Below are 11,263 nucleotides of genomic sequence, written 5' to 3'. Positions count from 1 at the left end.
TGCTCGCAAAGCTGTCCATGGAAACAGGTTTATTCAAATCAAAGCACCAAGCAAAACTGTGGCAGAGGGATGTGAAAACGTGGGTCTGTTTAAAAGAGATTTATTTACTTTGGTATCAATTAATTGTCCGAGGAGCAGACAAGGAGCATTGGCTAGTGAACCCAAGAAGCGAACAGATCCCATCCAGTCTACACTTTGGCTAGTGTAGCAAGAACTTGGCTTACCCCTAATAGCAATTTCATCTGTAGGCCTCAAAGCACTTATACAAGTCAGCAACTATTCTGCATAGAAGAAAACTGAGTCAGAAAGCAGAGGGGAAAAGAGGACTTTCCAAAGATCAAGTGGCAGAGCCAGGAATATAATTCAAGTTCCTGGTTCCCAATCCAGTGCACCATCCACTAGACCATACTGCCTCCCAGGAAAGGCGTTGTTCTGTACAGTGTGTCATCCAGTCTAGGTTTTAACTGTGCCAAGTTCTGGGCTTTCTACATCATTCCCTTAGGACTGTTCCACTGGCCAATAGCTCTCATGCTGGAGCCTTGATTCCGTAGCCACTCAAAAGGTTGTGTGTAAGGTTCAGCTTCGAGCAAGACTGTGTCTACATAGCCAGTTATCTACCACTATAGTTATACAGGTCTAGTTACACCAGTTTAATGCCCTGTATACATACTTTTATTCTGGAATAGCAGTGGCTTTTTTCCCCCCTGATCTAGTTTAACCCCCTTCACAAGCAACATAACAGGCATGAATTTTGAAATAGTAGCAGCCACACAGAGTTATACCAGTACAGTAGTCATAGAATCACACCAGTAAATTTCCCCAGGTAGACAAGCCCTCACTTGCATTCACAGAGTCCAGGGCGTTCCCCTACGACTGGCAAAGGCCAGGCTTGAAAGGAAGTAGGGGTTATTTATAGCTCCTCTTCACATTTGGAGACTAGAGTGAGGCTGCTCTAGCATGCCGCACACGGTTCTCATTTGGTAATTAAACCCCTGCACACCCACTTCTCTTCATGGCCCCTTATGCAGCTCAGAACTCTCTGTGGTCTTGCTAGCAGGGCTGACGAGGGCGGGGGGGGAGGGGAGGGGAGCAGCTGGTACAAAATTACCGGGGCCCAGTGGTCCGGAAGGGGGCCCAGGGCACGGCTTTGTCAGCCCTGTTTAGCCGTCCGCCCTTGCTGGGGGGGGGCCTGAAAATAAATTTTCACCGGGGCCCGAACCCGCTCTCGATGGCCCTGCTTGCTCGTCTCATCTTTCATTCTTCTCTCCCTGCTAATCTAACATTGGCCTCCTCTCTGGCTCATGGGGGAAACAAGAGCCTTCTCCTCCGTAGCTCCTGCTGACTGGAACAGCTTCCCTGTGCCTCTACCCTCTGCCATTTTCCATCTCTTCTCAAATCCCAGTCTTTGTGCAAGAGCTAAATTCCTCCATCTCCTGTTTTCCCTGCTAGACCTCATCTGCTAAACAGAACTTCCATTTTCCCATCTTCTGATGGCTATCACCCCTGCCAAGAGCTCTCTGCCATCCTCCGGCCTTTCCCCCATTATCTTCCTGGAACCCGACACTCCGATCTCTGCCAGCCTTTGTAGAATGCCATCCTGAGCTCCAATTCCAGGCTTCCTTACTCTCTCCTCCCAGCCCCGTTTTGTCAGCCCTTTCCAAACAGCTGAGCAGTTTGGTTGGTTCTAGTTCCTTTTCAGTCCCAGCGCTTAAAATCAAGTCAGTTTCTGGCCATATTCCCGCTTCGCCTCCTTCACTGTCCTCTCCATTAAAGTGCATTCGCTCACCTCCCCCATTCCACTCCCCACCTGGTGCCGGTCTGATCTGACGGCGCTCAGAGTATGCCTGCCTCCTGCTGCAATGCCTCAGCTCACTGATACACCCAGCTTGTATACTCAAGCCGTGGCTGCCTGTAACCATTACAAATCCCACAGCCAGGGTAAGGGCTGAAGCTCCATTTATCTGTAGGACAAGTGGAGCATGGGCAGTGACTGGCAGAGCTTCCCTAACCTCTCTTTCAGGAGCTTGGGAGTTCTAAAGTCTTAATTCTGCCATTGACCTGCTGTATTGTTTTAGGCAAGTCACTGCCTCTCGGTGCCTCAGTTTCCCCCTCTAAAATGGGGAGACTTTTGGTCTTCTGGGTGACCTTGACAGTCTCTGCCCCTCCCTGTGCCTCAGTTTCCCTGTTTGCCAAATGGAGATAATGATCCTGACCTCTGTAAAGCATTCGAGCTCTCGGTGTGAAGAGTGCTATATTAAAAGCATAGTAGATAATCATTAGGCTACTGGGCAGTCTTCAGATGGGCTTCCTCACATAGTCAACGTAGGCGGGATTTGAACCAGCTGACTAGAGGCGAAAGGCTCAGTTATCCCACTACCAGTCTTCCAAAGCCATCAAATCTCCAGTTTCCCCAAAGCTAACCCTTTGAGCAGACCAGGATGCTGGGATGTGAGCCCTGAGACAACAGCAGCATTGAAATTCTCCAGCAGTGCCACGCAAGGGTCAGAGAAGATATTCGAATGATGGCCGAATCTATTCAATCTAAGAAGCACTAGGAGGATCATTCCTTCAAATAAAATACATTTATTTTAAAGACTTCTCGAAAGTGTCAGGGATCTAAAAACCCAAAACCACTTTTGCCGAAGCAGCTTACAAAAACACCAACCTAAAATACAGGTCCAAAACATAGCAACGACGCCTCAATCCTCTCCCCGTTTCTGCTGTTAACAGTCTGACAGCGTTCTTCCGAAAAGGCCATTTGTTAGGCTACTGCTTAGGACCGTGTTTGCTCAGGCCATTAAAATACAATTTGTACACACAATAAAAACAAAGCCAACAACAGCAACAAAAAAACCAGTGCAGAACACAACAGTTAACACGCATATTATGTAAAAGGTCCGACTCCGCAGGAGTCACATGTGCGGCCTCGATTTAAGGTGTGTTCCCTCAAGCTCTGCATCACAATAAAACATACCCTTGGAGTATCTACCTGCCGCGGTCACTCAAGCCACTTCTGGGTTAATAGAGTTATCAAGTTTTTTCTGGACCATTCTCACCAGCGATTCTGAGTAATGTTTCAAGAGATAAAGCGTCTCATTGTCATGCAGGTGCTTGAGCTGGGGGGACGGACTGTCAGTAGCCGTTGCAACGTCAGCATTGTTTTTGACCGTTCTGGAATCCAGTTCAGTTTTCATCCAGCTGAAAGTGCTAGCAAGCATGGTTTTTATCTGGAGGAGCTCTTCCTCCGTGGATTCTTTGCATGAAGTCACCTACGGGGAGAGAGCTTTAAGGAATTGGACAGTACACTTATGGAAAAACTAAGAGCCAAGTAAGCTATTTGAGTCCGGATCAGATCTATAGCCGCCTGTTCAGTGGATTTTTGCCAACATAGGGTCAGTTTCGTCATTAAGCTCCTAGATTATTGACATGATCTTACATTTTATGCTGTATTGAATCTTAGATTTAAAGGATCCCAAAGAGTGACACAAGCTGGTATGCAAACTATACCACATGGGTGCACACAGCCCCAAGGCCTAGAAAACATTTCAGGCCTGGCTCTGCCACCCTACTTCTTCAGTGGACTTGTGCAAGTCGCACCCTTCGTACCTCAGTTTCCCCTCAGAGTGACATTCATGCCTACCTCTCAGAAGCATTCAGATCAGTACTTGTGAAGAACTTGGACAATGCGCTGCTGTTTAAGTGCTCCATGTGAATATGCATTTTCAGCCATAGGGGTGGAACCCAGCTGTTTTACAAGGCACAGGAATGCCACGCCAATCTCTGCAAAGACCTTTTCCAGCTGATGATGCAGATGGAATCCAAGGCAGCAGCGTGAGAGCACTCAGGATGGAATTTTCCTTAAGAGAATTCTCCTCAGCCAGCTCCCAGCTCCACAGATGAAAGGCACTGATCCCACTGAGTCTGACATTCTACCTCTGACACAGCCTGGGGGCACATACCCCAGCTGAATTGTGTGCTATTTCAGGCATACTCCTTTCAACACAGCAGCAATGACACTCCCATCCTTTAGGCGAGGAACTACAGGCATTCAGAAATACACCAAGCACGCACACACACCCATCCCGCTCCGCTCTCCGGTTAATGCGCAAGGTCCTTCTTTCTCCATTCCGAGACGCGCACAGACATATTGGGAAATGGGCTGTAACTGCACCTAGGCCTAGCATTTATAGAATCACAGAAATGTAGGGCTGCAAGGGACTTCGAGAAGTCATCAAGTCCATCTCCCAGGGCTGAGGGAGGGCCAAGTTTGTCTGACAGATGTTTGTCTAACCTGCTCTTAAAAACCTACAATGACGGGGATCCCACAACCTCCCTTGGATGCCTGTTCCGGAGCTTCACTCCCCGGAGAGTTAGAACATTTGTCCTGATATCTCACCTCAATCTCCCTTGCTGCAGATTAACCCATTGCTTCTTGTCCTACCTGCAGAGGACCTGGAGAACAATTGATCACCATCCTCTTCAGAACAACCATAAACAGATTGGACCATTGTTATCAGCCCCCTCCGTTTTCTTTTCTCAAGTCTAAACATGCCCAGTTTTTAATCTTTCCTCAGGGGTCAGGTTTGCTAACCCCTTGATTATTTTTCTTGCTCTCCTCTGGACTCTCTCCAGTTTGTCCGCATTTTTCCTAAAGTGCGACAGCCAGAATTGGGCACAGCACTCCACCTGAGGCCTCACCAGTGCCAAGCAAGGCAGGACAATTCTCTCCCGTGTTTCCCAGACTTGTACCTCTCATGTGGTGTTTTGTATCTTCATAATGCTATTAAGGAAGCCTTGGCACCTCTGTGCTATGAGAATTATCCCAGTTTGTAGCTGGTGAAGGACAGAAAGGTTAAGAACCAAGGGCCAGATTTACAAAGGGATTTAGGCACCTAAAGATGCAGATAGGGGCCTAGTGGGGTTTACAAAGAGCCTAAGCAGGTTAGGTACTTAATTCCTTTTGAAAGTCAAAGGTGTTTAGGTGCCTAACCATTGCTTTCATGCCCAACAGAGAGCTATGCACCCATGTATGCACCATCCCTACCGTGCACCCACCCATTGAATTCAATAGGCGTTAGATGGCTAGAATACCTTTCAAACTTTGGTCTGAAGAGCATGCACATGTCAGAGTGTGTGTGTGTGTGTGTGCGCGTGTGCGTGTGCGCGTGTGTGTACACAATTCATAAGCTTACACACAGTGGAAGGATTTGAAAATTTCAGCTCAGTTACTTGCTCAAAATGACATCATGTCAGTTTCAGAGCTGGGATTGAAACAAGAATTTAGCACCAGCACCTACATCTGTAGTTACTCTGCTACAACTGGACATCTCTAGTAGCCACGATGGCTCCATACATGGACCACTTAGGGGACAGAGTATTCCACATCTGTCTACTATAGGGTTCTTTACTCCTTCCTCTGAAGCAGCTGGCCCTAGCCTCTACAGGATACAGGACTAGGTGGACCCAGCATGGCCACTCCTATGACAGGCCTAGTCTAGATAAACCACATTGTAAAGTCACCTAAGCAGGCTCAGTGGGCGAGAGTTAAAGACCACTCCTTGACAGTGTGCCTCTATGCTAATCTATACATCATTAACAAATAAATAGTTTGCAGCCATTTTGATGATAATCACCACGGTGAGTTTCAGAGGCCAGTAATTCCAACAATAGGTAGGGCTCCTAGCAAGGATGTTGGAATTTGTTATTCCTTCCCTGGGTGTGATAACATCACGTGCTTCCAGTTTATCACATTTCTTTCTCCCACACTGTACCTTGTCATAAAGCTGCAACGTCTCTTGGAACGCAGTGCACAAAGGCTGCAGGTTCATTTCAAAACTTTTGATGAGGAGCTGGGTTTCTAAGAATAAAAAGATTTACTGGGTTTGGACATGCAGTTTCCACATCTGGAGCCTTCCTAGACAAACTTCATCAAGTGGTTGTACTGCAAAATTCAGCTGTAATCTTCTATTATTTTAGCCAGCTGCTTTCTTTAAAATGACGGTGCTAAACCTTTCCAAGAGAAAGGAGGAGTCCTTGTGGGACCTTAGAGACTCACAAATTTATTTGGGCATAAGCTTTCGTGGGCTAGAACCCACTTCATCAGATGGATGAAGTAAAAGATACACGAGCAGGTATAAATACATGAAAGGATGTGGGTTGCTTTACCATGTATTATACCTGCTCATGTATCTTTTACTTCATACATCTGATGAAGTGGGTTCTAGCCAACAAAAAATTATGCCCAAATAAGTCTGAGAGTCTAAGGTGCCACAAGGACTCCTTGTTTTTTTTCCTGATACAGATTAACAGGGCTACCACTGAAACCTTTCCAAGCGGACTCCTCTAATTGTTCCTGCAGATTTAGTGATAAGTTTTTGGCTCTTCAAGGGCAAGTTAGAACCTTTCATTCCCTTCACAAAGTCAAAAAGACGACATCAGAATAATCTCAGTCTAGTAAATCAATTACAGCTAAAGCAGATTAAGTCATGGGAGAGTTTACACAGAAGGCAGAGACAGCGTTCAAGGCTCAAGTGTCACAGAATTTATTAGTGGAGATAAAAACAGTCCCATTTTCATTGCTGGTCACCTTAAAAAACTTTCACTTCAAGGGCTCTCTCTGTCTGGTGTTGGGACAAGCAAAGCTACTACGAATTAACAAGGGATGCAAAGAAAGGTCTTTCTGAAGAGAGCAGCAAAGAATCCTGTGGCACCTTATAGACTAACAGACGTTTTGGAGCATGAGCTTTCCTAAACTTTTGTTAGTCTATAAAGTGCCACAGGATTCTTTGCTGCTTTTACAGATCCAGACTAAAACGGCTACCCCTCTGATACTTTCTGAAGAGAGGAGAGCAAACAATGCCACCTTGTGGAAGTCAGGAGGAAAGGCGAGAGCTACTACAAAAAGAATGGGAGTACTTGTGGCACTACTCTTGTTCTTTTTGTGGAGACAGACTTAGAGGTGGTCTACACTAGGGGAGTATTGATCTAAGATACACAACATCAGCTACATGAATAGTGTAGCTGAAGTCGATGTATCTTAGATCGATTTACCTTGGGTCCTCACAGCACGGGATCGATGTTCGCGGCTCCCAGTGTCGACTCCACTACTGCCACTCGCTCCGGTGGAGTTCCGGAGTCGATGGGAGCGTGTTCGGGGAAATCAATATATCGCGTTTAGATGAGACACTATATATCAATCCCCGAAAAATCAATCGCTACCCGTTGATACGGAGGGTAGTCTGGACATACCTTAACACGGCTGCTACTCTGAAACCTGTCAAGAGCTACTACAGCAACTCTGAGGATTCAAAGTCCAGTGCACTTGCCATTCCTGCTTATTATGGACATCACTGTCACTGACGTTAAACCAAAGTCAAGGGCCATGTTTTCAGAAGCACCTGAGTGACTTAGGAGGCTAAATCCCATTGATTTTGAAAATGGAATTTAGGTGATTCTGAAAATTGTACCCAAGCTTTTTCAGACCTATATTGTTAAACTCCAACAGACAAAAGGCAGTAAATCATGTTTCCAGCCCCCTCGTTTTTGTTTTTTTAAAGCCAGCTGTATACTTGTGGGAACAAATGTGAAGCGTGCTTGGGTCATTGTCCATGTTTTTCCCTTCCCCAAATGAAGCATGAAGCACCTCATCTTGCAATCAATCAGAATCTTACCTGAGGGACTGCATGCCTTGGAGTCTGTTTTTTCCACTACCTCAAGGGGCTTTTCTTCCAATGGTTTCTTTAAAATACACACAGAAAAGTAGGAAAATAAACCCATATAACAAAGATCCAAGTTTGGCTACAGAGTGTTACGAAAGTTTGAAATGATCCTCTCAGGTGGAATTTTCAAAGATACTCCAGTCCCATTGATTTTCAAATTGGATTTATGCATCTACACTACATACTTTAATAAATCACACCCTTAGTTTTCATTTCCTCTCAATAAGATGTACCCTATATGTTTCGTATATCCTGGTTTTCATATTGCAGTACCCATTGTGCTATGTTACACAGAAGAACACAGAGGAAACCAGTATTAGACACAGAAACTACAATCTTAACAGAATACTGAGGTGGACTTAAAATTACAAATTCATTAAAATAATTTTTTCCCTCAACTTCCAACATTCACAGTAACCGTTCTGTGTTTTTCCCGTTAAGAGCAAATAGCATTGCTAAAACAAGAAGCAAGTGAACAATGAAAATCCTGCTGTATTGTAGCTGATGATCTATCATCGTAGGTCCTGAGAGCCTCATAATCTTTAACTGTGAAAAGTGACTCTGGAATTGATTCAATTTACATGTCAAACGGTGATTTTCTTAACAGGTGGTGTCACAAATGCCACTGAGCATCTGAAAACTAAGTGGTGCCCTTTTTGCTTTGGGTATCATCCCTGGCAATACAGATCCTCCAATCAGAGACTAGCTGACATATCTGGGGTACTTGTATTTCCCACAGTATCTTGATGCCTCACAGCTTTTTTATTTTTATTCTCACAGCACCACTGGGAGGCAGGACAGTGCTGTTATCCCCGTTTGCAGTGACGGGGAACCCAGGGTACGTCTAGACTATCCGCCGTATCGGCGGGTAGCGATCGATTTCTCGGGGATCGATATATCGCGTCTCATCTAGACACGATATATCGATCCCCGAAAGCGCTCCCGTCGACTCCAGAACTCCACCAGTGCGAACGGCGGTAGCAGAGTCGACAGGGGGAGCCACGGACATCGATCCCGCACCGTGAGGACAAGAGCTAAATTGATCTAAGACACTTTGACTTCAGCTACACTATTCACTTAACTGAAGTTGCATATCTTAGATCGACCCCTCCACACACTGTAGACCAGCCCTGAGACCCAGAGAGGCTAAGACCCAGATTCTCAAAAGGTATTTAGGCTTTTGAGTTCAATGGAAGTTAGGAGCCTAAATACCTATGAGGATCTGGGCCTAAGGGACTTGCCCAGAGTCACACAAAATGTCTGCAGAGGATCAGGAACTGAACCTGGGTCACCCAGCTCTCAGGCCCTAACCACTGGGCTGTCCTTCTCTAGTTCATTTAATGCCATCACCTCTGGGGGAGGGGAGGAGAACAGAGAGAGGAAAAAAAATAACTGTCGGATAAAAGATAACTAGAGCCCTGTGTAAATCACATTTTAACAGAAGGCATGGCCCCCATATGCCCCCACATAGAGATCTTTTAAGTTCTTTGTGTTTGGTTGGGGCTTTTTTTTTGTTTTTTAAAAAGGAAAATGTCTGCCAAAAGACTTCAATACAAAAAATTATCTTAACTAATCAATTTCAAGGATGGAATGAATTTTTACAAGTAACTAGTCTCAAATGTTACTTGTCAAATTCATTCTAACCTTGAAATTGACTAAATTTACTTGAAAGGTTTATCCTGTGCAAACAATGTAAAACTCAATACTTGGCCATTTACTCGGTTATGAATTTTCTAAAAATTGTGAGTTACACAGGGCCCTAGACCAAGAAACAATGAACCATGTTATTAACTGTTCATTGCTTTGAAGATTTCCCATCTGGTCAGTGTAATTTGTGGTCAAACAGTTTCTAGGATTGGGGTTAAAAAACACACCCTTTGTGTCTTATTACAAGTGACAGAAATGTGACACAGCGTCTCATTCAGTATTCTGGATCAGGAAGGGTTCTCTTTGGAAGAAGATGAGCATACCTCTGAATTCTTGGCCTCATAAGATAGTTTACTCTCTTCCTTAACTTGGTCTATTGCATCTGTAGTACTTTGAGACTGCTGACATGCTCTTGGAAGAAAGGCAGCGGCAAGCCTGGATGTAAATATACATGAGTCTGAATCAGGTTTGATCTATCAGTTAAAATTGTGTACCAAGCAACCTTTATGATAGACAAGGAGCTTTACCACGAAAGCCCTGAAGTTACCAGCCAAGAGACAAGATATTTGTCAGTTTACATACATTAGATTAGCTGTGTTTGTCTCAGGTTGGTTGTTGGACAAGGAGGATGAGGTAATAACTTTTATTGGAACACTTCTATTGAGCTTATACAGAGCTCTACTTCAGGTCCTTTAAAGACTTGAATCTAATACTTTAGGTTAGTCCTCTCTGTTCCCAAGTAAAATATTAAAGTTCTATTTGAGTTTCCAAAAAGATTAGACCCTCCAAGAGTCCATAATGTTCTACTTTCTAGAGCTAAAATGCTCAACTTGCATTTTAAAGCTTGAAATGAAAACTCTTCAATGGAATGCGCACAAGCAGCTGCCTTATTGACTCAGCACAGGATTTTTCAGATGCACCTAACAGAGTTAAATGTTTAAGTTGCACTGGAAGTTAAGAAGATACATAGTTTAAAATTGCTTAGGTACTTTAGAAACCCCCCACCTTTAAATCACTGTCACTATCTTTTATCCAGCTGTCTTGGACTAGAAGAACTAGTGTACACAGTTAGCCGCTGGAGTCGTACCGATGAACAGTACCAGTACCACTTTCTGAGAACTCAAATGACAGACAAAAAGTGAATTAAAATAAAAAATAAGTGATCCAGTATGCATAGCACTCTACAGACAAGACAAAGTCTCTGCACCAATTATCTTGCTGTCTCAAGTTATTTCAGATACTGTGGTGATTGATGCTCTATAAACAGGATATATTGAGACAGATTGGTGAGTGAAAGGGAGGAACCACCGTATGAAAAGATGTATTTGGACCCAGGAAACACGCTGCACCTACCTGCTGTTCTTCTGGCAGCGTGAGAGAAATCTTGCAGAAATACTCAAACGCGGATTCAAGAACAGGGTTTTTCCATCATTCGCATCTTCAGGTGGCTTCAAATCTTTTAAGCAGCCATCAAACTTTTCTGTGTTTAAGGAGAGAGAAACATCCTATCAGAACTGTGTTCTGATTCCCTAGTCCCACTGCTCTATAATCACAGACCAATAATGAAAAAGTTCAAGAGGGGAGAAAAAAACAAACAAACAAAAAAAACACATCATGTTTATTAGAGTAGTTCCCAGAGACCAAATGAGAACAGGGTCCAATTGCACTATACCAGGGATTGGCAACCTTTGGCTGGCGGGCCGGGCTGGTTTGTTTACCGGCAGCGTCCGCAGATCACAGCTCCTGCTGGCAGTGGTTCGAATGGGGGCTGTGGAAAGCGATGGACAGCACATGCCTTGGCCCACGCCGCTTTCCACAGCCCCCATTGGCCTGGAACAGCGAACCACGATCTGTGGGAGCTGTGATTGCCCGAACCAGCGGATGCTGCAGGTAACCAA

At 44.7% G+C, this 11,263-nt stretch overlaps 1 protein-coding gene across 1 annotated transcript in view; it reads right to left on the bottom strand.

Annotated features, from left to right (window-relative positions):
- Positions 1–2,601: 2,601 nt before the first annotated feature.
- Positions 2,602–11,263, bottom strand: part of WDR62 (WD repeat domain 62) — a 39,211-nt gene continuing 30,549 nt past the window's right edge. Inside the window, exons 26-30 of the mRNA XM_032776317.2 lie at positions 10,719–10,845; positions 9,689–9,800; positions 7,671–7,737; positions 5,772–5,857; positions 2,602–3,269 (exon numbers count right to left, since the gene is read on the bottom strand). Coding sequence (XP_032632208.1) covers positions 3,003–3,269; positions 5,772–5,857; positions 7,671–7,737; positions 9,689–9,800; positions 10,719–10,845 — 659 coding nt within the window. The 3' untranslated portion in view covers positions 2,602–3,002. The remainder of the gene's footprint in view (positions 3,270–5,771; positions 5,858–7,670; positions 7,738–9,688; positions 9,801–10,718; positions 10,846–11,263) is intronic.

This window comes from Chelonoidis abingdonii, chromosome 11 (assembly GCF_003597395.2).
Source record: "Chelonoidis abingdonii isolate Lonesome George chromosome 11, CheloAbing_2.0, whole genome shotgun sequence".
Lineage (NCBI taxonomy): Eukaryota > Metazoa > Chordata > Testudines > Testudinidae > Chelonoidis > Chelonoidis abingdonii.
Note: the sequence above shows the minus strand (reverse complement) of the source record. Positions and strands in the feature narration are given on the sequence as shown.